General features: G+C 35.4%; 1 protein-coding gene across 1 annotated transcript in view; it reads left to right on the plus strand.

Moving 5' to 3' along the window:
- LOC136066781 (tripeptidyl-peptidase 2-like) overlaps window positions 1-18,706 on the plus strand; it is a 56,005-nt gene extending 37,299 nt beyond the window's left edge. Inside the window, exons 6-7 of the mRNA XM_065771626.1 lie at window positions 17,332-17,535; window positions 18,316-18,706. Coding sequence (XP_065627698.1) covers window positions 17,332-17,535; window positions 18,316-18,474 — 363 coding nt within the window. The 3' untranslated portion in view covers window positions 18,475-18,706. The remainder of the gene's footprint in view (window positions 1-17,331; window positions 17,536-18,315) is intronic.
- The last annotated feature ends 582 nt before the right edge of the window (window positions 18,707-19,288 follow it).

The raw sequence follows: 19,288 nt of genomic DNA on the forward strand, positions 1-19,288 counted from the left end.
ATTTAGGGGGTAAAATCTAAATTATGAAAGTTATGGTGTAAAATCCAAACATCCCGAAACTCTAGGGGTGTAATTTGCAATTTACCATATTTTTTATTTACAATTATTGATAGCTTGATGTAACCTATCTATATATATGTTAATAGGTAAAACTAAGAAATAATCCAATTAGGTTCTTGTGAGGATCGGATTTGAATTCCTAGCTCAAAGATATGAATGGACTTAGGCCCAAAAAGCCAAAAACAATGAATTTGTAGAGAAATAGGTTAGAAAACTGGGCTTTAGTTAATCAAACACCAAATTAAGTAAGTTGATGGTGAAAGAATAAAGATGGACAATTGTAGAATGAGTAATAAATGTCCTCGGCAACATCCGAGGAGACTAGTTCTTATATAATGATCTTAGATGAGATTACAAGTTTGGTTCTAGATTGTTACAATGTTTCACCCTTACGTTTTTTATCCCCTTTCTGGCGTTACCTCCCTCTCTTTTTATACTCTTTTTCCTTTTCATCCCTATCTTCCACGTGCATGCTAGATGGTTGGTCTTGATACTTGTCCCATCAGCACCTTTTCACTCATCTCTATTAGGTAGCTGTAAGACTGAAATATAATTTTCAGATATCACATCCACATTAATGCGGCCAGTGAGTTTGGTGTAGTGCATTTAATGCAGAGGTAGCAACTTTCTCCTTAGATATTCTTGAGTGCTTTCCTATTGGATGTCCTTGCCATACTAACATGCACCAATAGATCTACCTGGAACATTACCTTTAGTTGGCAAATAACCTTTTCGGACTTCAGCCTTGGTTTGTTGGGGATGTATTTGTCCTCGTCTCATCCCACTGAGTCATTGTGGACGAAGATAACCTTTCTAATTACCATCACACTTTCTTTAAACAAAGATTCTTTTTCCTCGAACAAGATGGTGTCCTCGGCTTGGGCCATAGGCCCAAAACCCAAATACATAACGAATTTTTAGGCCCAACACCCCTACAGTTCTAATTATATTCCAATTGTTCTCTAATTTTGTGTCATATGTCATATTTAAGTTTTTTTAAATTTTTTTTTTTTATTTTAGGTGAGTTAATGAGGTGCAAAAGACGAAAAGTATATTATAAATAAATCATCAAAAGCCCAATAAACAACAAATAATAATAATAAGAAGAGTAAACTCATTTGTATATCCAAAAGAAATTAAAATAAAAAAATAAAAAAAGAGAGAATATAATTTGAATTCATATATGTGTAAGAAAACAATTTGGCTCCCAAGTCCAAAGGATAGATGAACTTAGGCCCAAAGAGCCCAATACAATGAATTTGTAGAGAGTGGGTTGGAAACTGGGTTTTAATGAGTTAGACAACAAATAAAGTAAATCCAGGTGACAAGAAAATGAAGATAAATTTGTTTAATTTAAAGAAAATCATTCTTAGCATAATTCGAGGAGATCAATTCTTATATATTTCTCTCAAACTTGATTACAAGTTTAACTCTTAATTGTTATAGTATTTTTCTCTTAATTTCTTGATCCCTTCTTCTCAGGACCTCCCTTCTACTTTATACTATCTTCCTTCTTTCATCTCTGCCCTCTACGTGTAGATTGGATTGTAAGTGTTGATCTTTGTCACATCAGCACCCACCTAAAGTCTTTAAGGAGTAGCTGTAAGGCTGAAAACTACTGTTTAGATATCACTTCTTCATTAATGCGACCAGAAAGTTAGCTGCAGAACATTCAATGCGGTGGTAACAGCTTTTCTTTAGATATTTCATAGTCTCTCTCTGTCCTATTCCTTCTTGATATTTATCTTCATCAATGGAGTCGTCTAGAACGTTGCTCTTGATGACAAACCGCACTTTTTGACCTCGGCTTTGCTTAGCCGAGGAAGCATTCCTCCTCGGATTACTCTTTTGGATCCTCATGACCATACCTCACCTTTTTATTCATTAACACGGACTCCTCTAACAATGTTTCTCCCTCCTCGGACTACTTCATGTTCTCGGATTAGACCCTTGGCCTAATAGATGCATGGATATATATTGCTAGGCCCAACACCCCTACAGTGTGTAATTGTAATTTTTTTTAATTGTACTGTGCGTATGCACAAGTTATACACTAGTTATAATTAATGCATGATAAAAATGTTGTTAATGATGAATTAAAATGGTAATCTCACTTCAATCCCAACAAGTCATATTAGGAGTTGCCAAAAAAAAAAAAGGTAAAAAATATTATACCCCTGACATTATTATAATATTATTGAACTCTTATTAAGCTTGTGACACCAACTGTGATACAACATTAAAGTAGTATGCACTGGACATGGATTTGTTAAATTTGAATAGCACTTTGTCTCTTCACTTTTGGTAAAGAGTGTCAGTAATCGACGATGTTTTCAAAAAAGGAAAAGCAAAAAAATAGGAGAAAGAAACATTAGACTAATAGAGCTTATAATAAAGAGGAAGAAATTGCGGCAGCAAAAGTAAATCAATCTAGTTTTGTTCAGATAATTTTGATCAAATGAAGAAATTGTGGCAGTAAAAGTAAATCAACCTAGTTTTGTTCAAATAATTTTGATTAAATAGGTAAAATACTATTTTGGTCTTTAAACTTTACTAAAATTTAGTTTTTCGTCTCTAAATATTAAAAAGTTTTTTTTTTTTCATTCCTAAACTTTGTAAAAAGTTTTTTGAATAGTATATAGACAAAAACAAAAATAAAAATAAAAATAAAAACTTTTTCAATAGTTTAAAAATGAAAAACAAACTTTTAGTAAAGTTCCAAGGTCATAAATAAAACATTTTCAATAATTTATGGATGAAAATGAATTTCTTAAAGTTTAAAGATGAAAAACAAACTTTTGGTAAAATTTAGGGATCAAAATATTTATTTTACCCAATAAAGAATAATATATAAGTCCTCTTTAAATAATTACTTTCTTTCTAGAAAAAAAAACAAAGAAAGAACAAAAAAGATGCTTTTTTTTTTTTCTAGAAATTATTTGATAACATTTTCAATTTGGTGAAATTGAAAATTGTTAATTAACTCAAAAGGTCCATTTACGCTTTTAAAAGGCATAAAACTTTTTTCAAACCAAACTTGCTCTCTTTACACAGCTCTCCTTCCGTGGCCATTCCGTGGCCATTACACATGATTAATTTCCATGCATGCATGAATTAACCCATCTTTGTTCAAGTATATGGTTAATTCTCTACATGCTTTACTACAATGGTTATTAACAACTAGACCAACAAAGCACTAGCTCTATGACGATTAGAGTCATCTAGTCACTACAAGCTGGAAAAAGAGTAAAAAAAGGTTTTTAATTTTTATTATTTATAATTACTTTTTTTTTTTTAAAGTAATTGAGCTATACTAAATTACTAACAGGAGATTTCATTGAAGCACGTGAAACAATATATATATGGAACGTTAACGGAGCATGCGTATATGATTGAAAATTTTGATTAAGATCTATAGAGTTTTTAGTTTTTACTGCAACTTCATCGAGCTTTTAAAAATTCTATTTAATTATTGTGAAATAATTAAATTAGATTTTATCAATTATCGACATTCCAACAAATATTGACTAATACTTTTTAGTAATTATATAAATTATTAGGGGTGAAAAATTCAATAACTCATTCTGCTGTATATAAATATATTTTAGGAATTCTATGTTAAAATTATCTTACGAAGGTGTGAGAATCACAACCTAGATAGAGCTCATCCTTATAATAAACCTAATATCTTAAGATATCAAATAAGGTCCACAAAAACTATTACACTCAAGATGAAAATTGTAGAGACACAAATTTTACCATAACTTGTTAAAATCGTTGACTATTTATATATACCCATTACTTCACCGCTCGTAATCGACAATTCTAACAAGTTATGTTCGAAGTTAGGGGTGTCCATGGGTCGGTCCAGGTTGGGTTTGTGCCCAACCTGCAACCGACCTGATGACATCGGGTTTTCGGCGAGAAAACTCGCCACCAACCGCAAAAACCGACGAGTCAGGTCTGATCGGACAAAGCCAACGAAGATGTTGTCAAAGGTTCCTTTTGGGCGACGATCTGTATTTTTCGCTAGATCTTCACCGGATTTGTGCAAAACTAACTAGATTTGAGAAGAAAAAAAAGCATCAAATCGTCATTGGATCTGTGCCAAACTCACGAGATCTGAGCAAAAAAAAAAAAACAAACCGTCACCGGTTTGAGCAAAACTCATTGGAGTTTCGCTGAAATTGAGCAAAACCCTACATATTTTCACCAGATCTAAGCCTTAGTTGAGCAAAACCCACTATATTTTAGTTGGATCTGAGCATAAACGACGAGATCTCGCCAAATATGGTGGAGATTTCATGGATTTAGTTGAGATCTTGCTGGATCTAAAAAATTTCGCTGGAAAATGTTATGTATCTCAATCAGTTCGGGTTTCTTCGGGTTTCGGGGAGAAGATCTGAGACCGAACCAACTAGATCGGATTTTGGACAGAAAGATCCACTGCCAACCGCCAGAGTAGTCAGGTCGGCCCAGTTCCAAACGGGTTTAATTGGTGAGTCGGACCACTGGTTGAGTTGGACACCCCTATCTGAAGTTGGGATCTTGACTATCATTCATAATCAACGAGAAACTCAAGTAAGAAGACACGTGTTTGGAATATAGATAAATAGGCAATACAAACAGTACTCAATGCTTCAAACTTTCAAAGACCATGATGGACTGGTGCACATTGCACAATTATTCTTCTCCCACCTACGACCTATAACGTTGATGAAAATAACAACTCGAATAAAAATTCCAGGTTACTTATAAAATCTCTTATCCTATGTATAATAAGTTCAGCACCATGGCTTTTCCACTTCTATTTTATTACAGAATTATTGGCCATTAGTGAGGCCTGAGATCATTGCTCACGGAATATTTGCTCACAAAAAAGGACGTGTTTTGACTATTTGCTCAGCTACTGGGTGGGCGGAATGAGTAAAAGTTTCTTTATATATATATATATATATATAAACTATGTAAAGAAAACTTTTCAACGAAATTCTAGTTATGTACATCGCAAAGTTTTAATCCAAGTGCTCTACTGTTAAGCATGCATTTGGCTTTAAATTAAAAATGCAGCTTATTTTATTATTTAATTTATTTTTGTTATTATTCATGAGCTACACTGCACTTTTTTACACTATTCATGAGTCTCACTATATTATTTTAGCTAATTTTTAACTTTATTTACAGTACTTTCAGCAAAAAAATTTTAATTTCAGCAAAATAAGCAAATCTCAAATAGAACCCAAAATAAAAATTATTAAGTATCATAACATGTGTGGCGGACTAAACTAGATCATTGCTTATGCTGTTAATTAAATGAAGCAACTAGTAACTAAAAGGATTTGAACCTTCAAATGTCAAAGCTTGAGGTTTTACACTTTTACTCTTCTCCATTGTTCTTACTATTTTATATTATTCTTCTCAGTGTGTTGAAGGTAAGAGCCATGCTAAACTATAGGTCTCTCTAGCTCCAATCACTACAAGCTATCCCTTTGTTTTTTAATGGCTACATAAAGGTTTTGAACCTAATCCTCACTCCACAAAGGAACCAACCAATTGACTAGTGTAACAAGGAAAACTACAAATCACATTTGTGTCTGGAACTCAAAAAGACTAGTTTAATAGCAATTGAAACTCCTTATAATATGATAGGTCACAATCTGAATGACCCCTTGTGATTAACCCTAATTAATTAATTTAGCCAAGTAATTAATTAATCAATTAATCATGCAATTTTATGGAAGCACAAACAAATCACCAACAACTAAATATGCAGCGGAAAATAAATAACACGGTGATTTGTTTACGAATGGGGAAAACCCTAATGGCAAAAACCTCACCGGGTGATTTTCAGGTCACCACTCCCGAAACTCCACTATTATCAAATCAAGCGGTTACAAGTAAAGGAATCCCAAGTACCTTACCAACCTACAGTTAAACCCTTACCCAACTATTTGCTCAGCTACTGGGTGGGCGGAATGAGTAAAAGTTTCTTTATATATATATATATATATATAAACTATGTAAAGAAAACTTTTCAACGAAATTCTAGTTATGTACATCGCAAAGTTTTAATCCAAGTGCTCTACTGTTAAGCATGCATTTGGCTTTAAATTAAAAATGCAGCTTATTTTATTATTTAATTTATTTTTGTTATTATTCATGAGCTACACTGCACTTTTTTACACTATTCATGAGTCTCACTATATTATTTTAGCTAATTTTTAACTTTATTTACAGTACTTTCAGCAAAAAAATTTTAATTTCAGCAAAATAAGCAAATCTCAAATAGAACCCAAAATAAAAATTATTAAGTATCATAACATGTGTGGCGGACTAAACTAGATCATTGCTTATGCTGTTAATTAAATGAAGCAACTAGTAACTAAAAGGATTTGAACCTTCAAATGTCAAAGCTTGAGGTTTTACACTTTTACTCTTCTCCATTGTTCTTACTATTTTATATTATTCTTCTCAGTGTGTTGAAGGTAAGAGCCATGCTAAACTATAGGTCTCTCTAGCTCCAATCACTACAAGCTATCCCTTTGTTTTTTAATGGCTACATAAAGGTTTTGAACCTAATCCTCACTCCACAAAGGAACCAACCAATTGACTAGTGTAACAAGGAAAACTACAAATCACATTTGTGTCTGGAACTCAAAAAGACTAGTTTAATAGCAATTGAAACTCCTTATAATATGATAGGTCACAATCTGAATGACCCCTTGTGATTAACCCTAATTAATTAATTTAGCCAAGTAATTAATTAATCAATTAATCATGCAATTTTATGGAAGCACAAACAAATCACCAACAACTAAATATGCAGCGGAAAATAAATAACACGGTGATTTGTTTACGAATGGGGAAAACCCTAATGGCAAAAACCTCACCGGGTGATTTTCAGGTCACCACTCCCGAAACTCCACTATTATCAAATCAAGCGGTTACAAGTAAAGGAATCCCAAGTACCTTACCAACCTACAGTTAAACCCTTACCCCAATACCCAATTAGACTTGATCTGTAGTGACAGTTCCCTCCTTTGATACACGGCTCCCAAGTACGTGACTAACCAATGCGCGGATCCAAGTACGCGACTTCAGAACACCAACTAAGGAAGAATGGTTGGCTGCAAAGTTCTTCAGTTCATCCTTTATGATGAATAGTAGGAAGATGCTTGGTTACAAAACCCTATGGTGCAAATACACAGCAACTTCTTGATGGAAGATGAACTAGGTCAAGAACTTCGTCTGTTGATCACAATTTGCTTGAACAGAGATTGCTCAATGATAATGTAACTTGTGTCACCTTTGACGACTCTTAAAATAATCCTTTTATATGTTTAGGGTTAGAACAAAAGAAGGCCCAAAAACATATTCACGAATCCCAAGAAAATCAGATTGGAAATCTGAATTTTTTAAATCTCGACAGATAGCAGGTGTCGAGGTAGCTGTCGAGCAGGTGTCGAGCTTTAAAAACTTTGCACTTCAGCTTGCTTTCTCTTGGACAGACTTGATGACTTCAACACTTGACCTTGAAACATTGTTTCTTGAAGTATTAAAAACACCTAGAACTACCCAATTACAAGTAGAGTGCATTTTGTCAAAGGATTAGCCAATTTACATAAATAAGTGACATATGTTCTTAAACAAGTTAAAACATATATGTCCTAACAATCTCCCCCTTTGACAATCCGTGACAAAACCACAACAAACAAATGAGCATATGAGAGAAGTCATAAATCACTCAAATCATATTCACTTGTTGAATACAATAAAATCTATCCTAACACAAACTCTTGAAAAACTTTGCAAGAAGAGAGTTTATGGCAAGTAGACTTTGACAACCTGTATTTCTGAAACACTTTAAACAAAACTCATCAAGGCATCTTGTGTCAAACAGAAATAAATAGATTGCATACAAGTATAAAGAACATGTGTATAAAGATAGAAAAGAAATAACACATGAAGAGAGAGGTGAAAGAAACATACATCAACATATAAAGAATATAAGTACAATGTATGTAAAATGGTCAAAGGACCTCATTTACAAGATCAATGTATCTAAGAGATAAGAAAAGAAAAATACATATAGCCTCACTACATCCCTCAAAAAAAAATGACAACACTCCCCCTATCAAAAATGTCCTATACTAACTCTCCCCCTAAGATGACTACTCTCATAGCCCAAAACTACTCCCCCTTTTTGTCACGAGTGACAAAGGGTAGAGTGTCACGTAGACATCTCATCGGCAGAGCTAGCATCCCCATCATCATCATCATCATCATCCTCATCATCCTCAGAATCTGACGCTGCTGGAGTAGATGGTGAAAGAGTAGCCTCTGGAGCAAATCCACCCATGATCGCCTGCCGTCGTGCAATACGACCCACACGAACATTCACTTGATACAACTCAGCAGAGAGTGTATCAAGACGAGTGTCCATGCACTGCAGCTGCGCTATAATATCACCAAGGGATACATCGCTCGAAGAGGAAGAAGGAGCAGATGTAGATGGAGCTGATCTGGATGGCGTTGAACGGGAGGGAGGAGTGGCACCTAGCTGTCTCGACCTGAACTGCGCCTCACTACGTTTTACGGTAGCGGCATTTATGGCAGATATGTGTGTAAAGTGGTCGGACACAGGAAAGGGAACGGAAAAATGGCGTAGAATCCGCGTGATAGCAGCAGGAAAGATGAGCTTATCACGGGACGCCGAATCAAGATATACCTCTATGATAGACCGGATGAAGTGAGAAGGGAAGTCTATGGTAAGATGCTCAAGCAAAGATAGCAAAAATCGAGCACGAGACTCTGTGATAGAGTTATAGTGAGAAAGAGGATGGAGAACAAAAGTCATCACCATGTTAATGAATCTAGGACCTTTAGCAAAAGGCCTACATGATGTGAACTGATGCTCACCACAATCAGCAGGGTTCTCACAAAAAGTAGAAATGAGCTCATCTTTGGACACAGTCCTCAGATGCTCACAAGAGGGGTAATTAGGAAACTCTATCCTAGGTACCCTAAACACATCTGCAACAAGTTGCGGTGTGACAGGAATACGCGTACCTTGAACGCGAGTGACAAAGTGAGGTACTGAAAGACCAATCCTGTGCATGTTGGAGTAGAACTCATGTATCAGCACGAGAGGGCAAGTGACCGGGATGTCACACAGTGACCCCCATCCCCTACTGTTAATGACAGAGGGAAGGTCAGTATCAGCGAAGTCCGCCAGAATAACTTGGCGTTCCGAATGAACACCTCATTTAGAAAAGTTCTCCGAAAATGCCTTATGGGCATCTCCATCACGGAACCGAATGTTAAAGGGAGTAGTATCTGAAGAAGTAGAAGCTCCAGAACGCAGAGGGTTCCGAGCAGGAGTGGATTTACGTTTGGGTGCCATAGACACTACTAACGTAAAAGAATAAGAGAAAGAGAGAGAGAGACACTCAGAAAATTTCCCAAAACAGTAAAAAAAACAAATATTTTAAATAACAAGTACGTATGCATGGGAATGCATGATCATGTGATACGCAAAACACAAATATCATCATGGGCTCAGCCCAATCCAATCCTACCAGCACACAGCATATAGCACACATCTAAATGCATGTAAATATCATTATAATGCACATGAAATGTAATGTATGACATTTTAACAACATTTAAGTGTAAACCCAACCCAAAATTTCAAGAAAAACTCAACAATTTTGAAAAACCCCAAATTTTTATGAAAAATCCCAAAAACTAGGTTTTCAAACATGCAATGCATGAAAAATGAAGAGAATAGAGATCTTACCAAGTGATTTGAGCAAGAAATTATCAAGATCCAAGAAGGTTGAAGGATTTGAGTGAAAGGAGAATGAAAGGGAGAGGAACAGACACGGAGAGATCGAGAGAGATCGAGTGAAAATGAAGAAAAATCGCGACAGAACCATAAATAGGCACCTCAGTAAATCTTGAAAGCTGAGGTATCGAGAGGTATCGAGGAAGCTGTCAAGGAAGGTATCGAGAAAATTGCCTTCGACAGCTGAAGGTGTCGAGAGGTATCGAGATGCATGAAGAAATATAGATACGTGATGCTCGATCGATCGCGAAGGTGTCGAGAAGGTATCGAGGAGACAGAAGATATCTCGATCGATCCACAAGATGTCGAGACAGGTGTCGAGAAAGAAGACTCAAACAGCATAAGTGAATCTCGATCGATCCATCAGGTGTCGAAGAGGTGTCGAGATTGCGATAAGAAACAACTTGAGAAGTTCGACAGATGACCAGGTATCGAGGAGGTGTCGAGGGAGGTGTCGAGCCAGTAGTAAAAGGCAATTTTTCGAGAAGGGAAAAACACAGACATGAATGCAATCCAACACACATCTCAACCAAAGAATCACTCAACATATAAACCTCTCAAAAACATCTCTCAACAAAAATATAAGCACAAGGATCATGCAAAACACAAACACACACACTAAACAAGTCTAACCAATTTTATATTTCAAAAACAAGTTATGACAGTTTAGTGAGCATACATTAGCACATGTAAAACCTTTGTGATGGCCAAATCACATTGTACCTGCACATGTATCAAAAGTAGCAAAAAATATTGCGTGTTGTGTGTGAAAAACATCGCAAGATTGCATATGTGTATAGATGTTATGACGATCTGAGATATGAGAAAATAACTTTTAACTCACACACAATCATAACTGTTTGATGGGGACTATCACCTTCGAGGTACATCCTATAACTCCCACATCTCCTAGAATACACGCTTGCAACCATATTTAAAGCATTTTTAATCTTTTTGCTTTTTATTTTCTTTGCATGTTTTCTTTTATTTTAGCATATCATACATGGGTATATAAAAAAGAGAAAAGAAATACCCAAGATGTTAAGCATTTGACATCGCAATTTTGCTATGCCGAAGCATACGAATGTCTTTGACACTGCACTTTTGCTATGCCGAAGCATACAGGTGTCATATTATAATTGGCGGGCACCAGTGGTGAGATGATTATTTATGCTTTTCTCTTAGGATTTTCTAGTCCTACCCGTCAAAAAGAGTGATATGAGTGTTAAGTTTTAAGAGATAACCTAATCTTACTCATCACAAACAAGAGCCACAAAGCTCACTTGCTTAGTTGTGCATAGAGATGCTCATCTAAGTTACAAGAGATAAAAAGTTTAGAAAACTTTGTTTCATTGGCCATCCAAGGTACACAAGTACTAAAGTACACAGAACACACACTGTTTTTGTATTTTTTTTTATTTTTCAAATTTTTTTTTTATTTTATCAAAAACAAAATAAACAAAACTGAAAGTAAACGCACAAAACATGTTAAGCAAAAACTAGACTGACTCAGCAGAAAAACAAAACACACAAGCAATGCAAAACTTAGAAAAACAATAAGGGAAAAGAAAGTGATGAAATCACTTAAAGTCCTTTTTCTTCCACACCTTGGAAGAGCTTTTCCTTTGATTGAATCCTTGAACTGGCGGTGAGGGGGAAGAATTTAACCCGTTCAAGTTCGAAAGGAATATGAGGGCTTTCAGAAGATCTCCAAGAGGAGCAAGAGAGGATTGAAGTTGATTATGGGTTCCAAATGCAATCACACCATTGCTCTGTTGAGTGGCTAACCACTTATAGCAATTTGGTTTAGTATAACCGGTAGCTCCACAATGATGACAGAGATGCTGCTTCTTTTGTTTAGACTTTTGAGAGTTAGCCTTCTTAGTCCTAGGGTTTTTAGCATCTTTCTTATCTTGCTTAGGGGGTGCTCCTAAGATAGATTTACCCTTGTCTAAGTTCTCACTAGCTAATTCAGATTTAACATCAATATTCTCAATTTCAGTATTATTAGCAGGAGGAACAAAAAACAGTATTGCTAGTAGAAGCAGTATTAGAGAAAGAAATACCATACCCCAAACCAGTTCGATCCGAAGCAGATTTCTGATTGCTAAGCATCTCATCAAGCTTTGCACTTGAAGTCCTCTCTAGTTGAGCTCTGACTTGAAACAGCTCTACTTCAAGCTTCTTGATCTTCTCAGCCAAAAAGGTGTTTTCAAATCTCAGTGCTCCAATAATTTGATTCGCCTCATCAAACTTTGTGGACAACTCTTCACGATCAAGTTCCACATCACTGAGCTTCTTGGTGGCCAGCCTGTATAATTTCTCATGCTTTTCAGAGAGCTTGTAAAGCTTCTCATAGGCTGAATGGATATCATCTTGATCATCCATTTTCTCAAATTTTGACTCCACCAGTTCTTCTTCTTCATCCACTTCTCCAACAATCCCTTCAGTAGGATTGACTGTAGCAGTGAAGGCATTTAAGATTCTGTCATCCTCATTGTCGGAATCATCTTCAAGCTCAGTGTCACTTAGAGTTGCGCAAGTGCCTTACTTTTCCCAATGCTCTTGAGATATGTAAGACACTCATGTTTCATGTGTCCGAACCCATGACATCCAAAGCACTTTGGTCCTGCAGGAACAGTGTACTGACTTCCATCCTTAGCATCCTTCTTCCTTTTGTCTTGGCTTTTAGACTGTGAAGAACTGAACTGCCTACGGTCCTTGTTGAAGCTCCTTCCATTGGCATTCTTCATAAACTTCTTGAATTGCCGAGTGATGTAGGACTTCATCTTAGAATCTTCATCATCGGAAGACTCATCAGTATCACTGTTCTTTGCCTTCAAGGCCATGCTTTTACCTTTACTTGACTTGCCAATCCTAAATAATCCTATCTCATAGGTTTGCAAGTTTCCTACCAGCTCAGTCAAAGGAATCTTGTCAATGTCCTTTGATTCTTCTATCGCAGTAATCTTGGCATGGAATCTCTCAGGTAGAGATCTGAGCACCTTCCTTACAATCTTGGGTTCAGGGATGGTTTCCCCAAGATTGAAAGCTGAGTTCACTATGTCCTTGAGCTTGGCATAGAACTCATCAAATGACTCATCCTCCTCCATCTTAATTTCTTCAAAGCTTGTAGTGAGCCTTTGAAGCTTTGAGTCTTTGACAGCCTTTGTGCCTTCATAGGTAGTCTGGAGGATGGTCCAAGCCTCCTTAGCAGTTTTAGTTGAGGATATTTTTTGAACTCCTCATTTGTGACTGCGCTAAATAGGGCATTTAACGCTCTGCTGTTGAAGTTAGCCGCCTTGATCTTAGTATCATCCCAATCTGCCGGATCTTCTGTTGGCTTAGTCCAGCCAATCTCTACAGCTTGCCACACTTTTTCATCTAAGGACTGCAAGAAAGCTCTTATGCGTACTTTCCAGTATGCATAGTTAGCGCCATCAAATAAAGGAGGTATAATTAAAGATTGTCCTCTATCCATGACAAACAGGGGTCAATGGATCAACACAACAAAGATTAAACCCTAATCAGAGTGTGCCTACTCTGATACCACTTGATAGGTCACAATCTGAATGACCCCTTGTGATTAACCCTAATTAATTAATTTAGCCAAGTAATTAATTAATCAATTAATCATGCAATTTTATGGAAGCACAAACAAATCACCAACAACTAAATATGCAGCGGAAAATAAATAACACGGTGATTTGTTTACGAATGGGGAAAACCCTAATGGCAAAAACCCCACCGGGTGATTTTCAGGTCATCACTCCCGAAACTCCACTATTATCAAATTAAGCGGTTACAAGTAAAGGAATCCCAAGTACCTTACCAACCTACAATTGAACCCTTACCCCAATACCCAATTGGACTTGATCTGTAGTGACAGTTCCTTCCTTTGATGCATGGCTCCCAAGTACATGACTAACCAATGCGCGGATCCAAGTACGTGACTTCAGAACACCAACTGAGGAAGAATGGTTGGCTGCAAAGTTCTTCAGTTCATCCTTTATGATGAATAGCAGGAAGATGCTTGGTTACAAAACCCTATGGTGCAAATACACAGCAACTTCTTGATGGAAGATGAACTAGGTCATGAACTTCGTCTGTTGATCACAATTTGCTTGAACCAAAATTGCTCAATGATAATGCAACTTGTGTCACCCTTGACGACTCTTAAAATAATCATTTTATATGTTTAGGGTTAGAAGAAAAGAAGGCCCAAAAACATATTCACGGATCCCAAGAAAATCAGATTGGAAATTTGAATTTTTTAAATCTCGACAGATAGCAGGTGTCGAGGTACCTGTCGAGCAGGTGTCGAGATTTAAAAACTTTGCACTTCAGCTTGCTTTCTCTTGGACAGACTTGATGACTTCAACACTCGACCTTGAAACATTGTTTCTTGAAGTATTAAAAACACCTAGAACTACCCAATTACAAGTACAATGCGTTTTGTCAAAGGATTAGCCAATTTACATAAATAAGTGACATATGTTCTTTAACAAGTTAAAACATATATGTCCTAACATAATAGTTAATAAATCCCAAATCAGTCATGTATATTTTTGATGTGTGACTTCACATACACCCACACGTACGACAAATATTCAAAAAATATCCAATCAATATGGGACATCACATGGATCCTTAGCTATGTGCAATCTATTACGCTGTCTAATAAATTTTACAATTTGTATATCATTAGTACAATATATTTTTAATTTGATTTTTGTTACATTTTGGTTAAAACCAAATAGAATTCTCCCTTATATTAGATAACAAAAATCTAATACTGTTGCACTCAAAACTCAAAACCTTAAAGGGGTTTTGTATTTTACGCGGAAACATAAGGGTTGTGTATTTCCCTTTTGGGGAATTTAAAATAAAACTTATATTACATCTATAAATAAAGTAATATTCTTCTTATAATTAAATGCAAAATATTACTTATTATTTTTAAAATTTTAATTTTTAGATAGTCTTAGTTATGTTATGTACATATGTTTTCGAATATGATTAAATTAGACCCTTTAACCCTACTTTTTCGTGGGGTTTTGGTTTTATTTGTGCGTGTGTTTTAAAATTTCACTATCCTCTCTTTGTTTGTAAAGGAAAGGAATGAATAGCATTTGTTGCAAATGGGTTGTCATCAATTGTTCATAAAATGGCTCTCTTTTCATTCTCTGTTTTATTGGGTTGCATGCAGCATTGGGTTATAACTATTTGATGGGTTTGTTATGTTTTGGAGTTTGGGCAACTTGGGCTTTATTATGTTTTTGAATAGCAAGTAGGTTTCCTTGGAGTATTCCATTTCATATCTAATGTTTGGTAGCTTGAAATCTTAGGAAAACAAGACATTGATGACTTGATTTATAGTGGTGCGGCAGAAAAGATTATATTTGGCTGACCCTTACTCTTCTGACAAAGATACATAGCCAACTCCTAAATTTTGGGTCTAAGGCTTGGTTGGTGTTGACTTGTATACAAGGGCCCAATTGTACAATGTCGATGAATTGATGATTCTTCTTCACTACATTTGCTTAGCAACTAGATTCAAAAACATTATTGTTTTGCTTGAAGTTGTTTTAGGCTAAAAATTCTGACGTCATTTTGGAAAATCACACAGTTGTTAGCCGTGAATTGCAGTTTATTGTACTCTACTACTGGTTTACGTTTTATTGCCATGTTTTGTGATATATGCTGTCCAAGCCCCTACATAACTTTCCATTACACATTGTGTAGTAGTATTCATGCCATAGCTCAAAAAAATACACCATGTGCATCAATGTCCTGACCATAATGCTTATCGTTAAAATTGTGCAAGCCTGCTTAGCTGTTCTAGTTGAAATTCTGAAGATAGGAAATCCAGATAGTTTGATGTCACAGTTATGTGATTCTTTTGCAACCCAATGCATGATTTATATGAACCAAATTCTGAAGATAGGAAATCCCAATTTGTGTGATTTAAAGGTGATACTTAGCTTGAAAATGATCGTCTCTTTTACAACAAGCAAGTGATTATTGAAAAGGTAAAACTAAATTATGTCACTTTTTGAAACTTTTGGCCAGCATCTGGGGGCCAACCCCAAGATATTCCATGTAATTAATTGGTATATGTGTGGGACCAAGGGCTACAAATACCCGATGGAATAGTTAAATACTTAAATAGCTCTAGATAATCACGTTAGCAAAAAACAAAAAACAAAAAAAAACAAAAAAACAAAAAAAAAAAATTGTCACTTTTTGAGGGCTGTGTTTACTTATTGTCTGAATTCCTTTAGTGAGAAGGTAAGATGTATCAATTTTTGAGGCCACGATTGCCATAATATACAGCTTATTCCTTGCTGCATTTTTAAGCTATGGCTGCTGATGAAACATATCTAATTAACTTTAGTAAGAGCCATTGGCATAGACAGTATGCACAACTCATGCATCATGTCTCCCACCATTTTAGTCCATATCTCTAGGAGAGATTATCCGGCAATGGGATAACTCATCTAATTATTACCATGTAGAAGTTTGGGCCGGGATTTAGTGAGACTCATCTGTCTTCTTGTCAATGTCAATTCGCCTTTTCAGATGAATTTATTAGGTGACATCTAAGTAGGTTTGTTTGTTTTTATTTTTTTAATTATAATTATCATTTTAGTTTTATAAATTTTTTGTTGGAAAGTATGCAAATACGAAAAAAAAAAAAAAAAAAAAAAAAAAAAAAAAAAAGGAAAAAAAAAAAAAAAAGACAAAAAAAAAAATTGTCACTTTTTGAGGGCTATGTTTGCTTATCGTCTGAATTCCTTCAGTGAGAAGGTAAGATGTATCACCTTTTGAGGCCATGATTGCCATAATATACGGCTTATTCCTTGCTGCATTTTTAAGCTATGGCTGCTGATGAAACATATCTAATTAACTTTAGTAAGAGCCATTGGCACCGACAGTATGCACAGCTCATGCATCATGTCTCCCAAAATTTTAGTCCATATCTCTGGAGAGATTATTGGGTAATGGGATAACTCATCTGATTATTACCATGTAGAAGTTTGGGATTTAGTGAGACTCATCTGTCTTCTTGTCAAAGTCAATTCCCCTTTTCAGACGAATTTATTAGGTGACATCTAAGTAGGTTTTTTTTTTTTTAAAATTTTTTAAATTATAATTATAATTTTAGTTTTATAAATTTTTTGTTGGAAAGTATGCAAATACGAAAAGAAAAAAGAGAGAAGAAGAAGCAGCAAGATTTCATTGATATAGTTCAATCAAAAGTTGTGCCACTATAGTACACTTCCAGTTTACTTGGTTTTTTTAATAAAATTTTTTATGTTACTTATCAAAAAAGAAAAAGAAAAAGATTTTATTGATATAGTTGTGTATCATCCCCATCATTGTTGTTGTTATCATCATCATCCTTCTCGTTATTGTTTCAGAGCAAGGAGGCATCATCCTTGGCTTCATCCAAAGATTTGGAGATTACTCGTGATCAATCTCAACCAGAGGCTGGTGTCCAGCCAGATCTGTTTGAAGAGAACTTCAAAGAATTAAAGAAATGGGTTGATTTGAAGTCGTCTAAATATGGCACACTCCTAGTGCTACGTGAGAGACGTAGTGGAAGGCTTGGAACAGCATTGAAGGTATTTTTCTTCCATCATTCATGTTCATCTATTGTCTGACAATCATGGAATTTTGTATTTCACGTTTACATATATATTAATGGTTGTTGAGTTGCTGGAACTTAAGAGTTAGATGCCTATGTTCAGTTCTTATGTTTTTCAGGCGGGCATGTTGATTTGCTCTATAGTTTGTAACGGTGTAGTTTTTCTTACCAAACATTTTTAGGATAAGAAAAATCCACTCCCGGCACTGGGGGGTGGGGTGGGGTGGGGAAAGCACTCTATCTGAAATAACAAAAACTATCTTTACCTGTTGAGTTGAGATTATAATTGTATTCTATGTCTATGAAGTGTTACCCTGCAGAAATACCTTCATCCTTGTACTAGAGCAGTACATTCCAATTGTTTTTCAACTTAAGACTTCTGAAATGATACAGAATGCTTTTCCATGCCTGTATAACTTTGGGGTCCAGTATCATAATATTATATTTTTTGTAATAAAGTATTTTCTCTGTCCATCCTTTAATCAAAATGATGTAAATGTTCATATGATTGACAAATTACAAAACTTTTCAGATTGGTAATATTTTCAAGCAGCTGCCAATTTCACAAAATTTTCTTTAAGTACTGGACAGTACCTGTTTCTATAATGAGACATGTGCCCCATAGTCGTTTGTCAATCTATCACATTGCATCTGCTTTGCTGGATATGACGTCCAACATGAAAAGAAAAACATAAAATTTGAAGAATTTCACTTATGAATTGATCATTTGTCTAAATTAAACCTATTGCTGGAGCAGGCATTGAATGACATAATTCAAGATGATGGGGAACCTCCAAAGAAGAAGCTCTATGAACTAAAGCTCTCTTTGCTTGATGAGATTGGATGGAGTCATTTGGCAACATATGAGAGACAATGGATGCACGTGCGATTTCCAGCCAGCTTGCCACTTTTCTAAAAGGTTGCTCAATTTCAGATCAGGTGTCTTGTATTGAATAAGTACCCTATAGGCCCATTCGAATAATTTATTCCTGTACGCACAGGTCCTTTCGAAATAACATGTCCATTCTCTGTATTTTTTTTTTCCAATTGCATTTGGATGGTATATATAAATTATTTAAACATGTTTTGGTTGGAGGGATATTAAAGTGACAACTCACGAATAAAAAAGAAAGAGCCCTTTGTTGGAATTCTTCATTCTAAGATCAGCCCTTCAATTCTGAAGCCAAAATTACTTGATTTAGTATATACATCGAGTCACTAGCATTCAAGATTTCACTAGTACAAGCTGGTGTGTGAGTCGCAAGTTGTATTTAGTGCATCTGTAAGTCAACTAACGAAGCCAAATACCAAAAAAAAAAAAAAAAAAAAAAAAAAAAAAAAACTGTAAGTCAACTTACGAAGCCAAATACAAAAAAAAAAAAAAAAAAAAAAACAAACAAACAAACAAACAAAGACAAAAATGAAAGTCTTGAAGTTGAACTACATACATATATATATGCATCCAATGAGTGCGTTTCATGCAATTGAATGTCACACTCCTGTTCAATTAAATCATTCATAGTAAAGTCAGATTCTCTGAAGTCATGTGATGTGCCTTATAAAGATCCTAATTCAGCGTTTATTAGGCTCTTTACTATTCTGTACCCCACGGGATTAGTGATTCCTTAAACTTGTGATTTTGCCATAGTGGAATCTTGTGTTCAACTGCCTATACTGGTATGGTGGTATCCAACTTTTCATATCATTAAACTCGGGACTTTCCCAGCGTT

This window comes from Quercus suber, unplaced genomic scaffold (genome assembly GCF_002906115.3).
Source record: "Quercus suber isolate HL8 unplaced genomic scaffold, Cork oak 2.0 scaffold_5, whole genome shotgun sequence".
In the NCBI taxonomy this organism is placed as follows: domain Eukaryota; kingdom Viridiplantae; phylum Streptophyta; class Magnoliopsida; order Fagales; family Fagaceae; genus Quercus; species Quercus suber.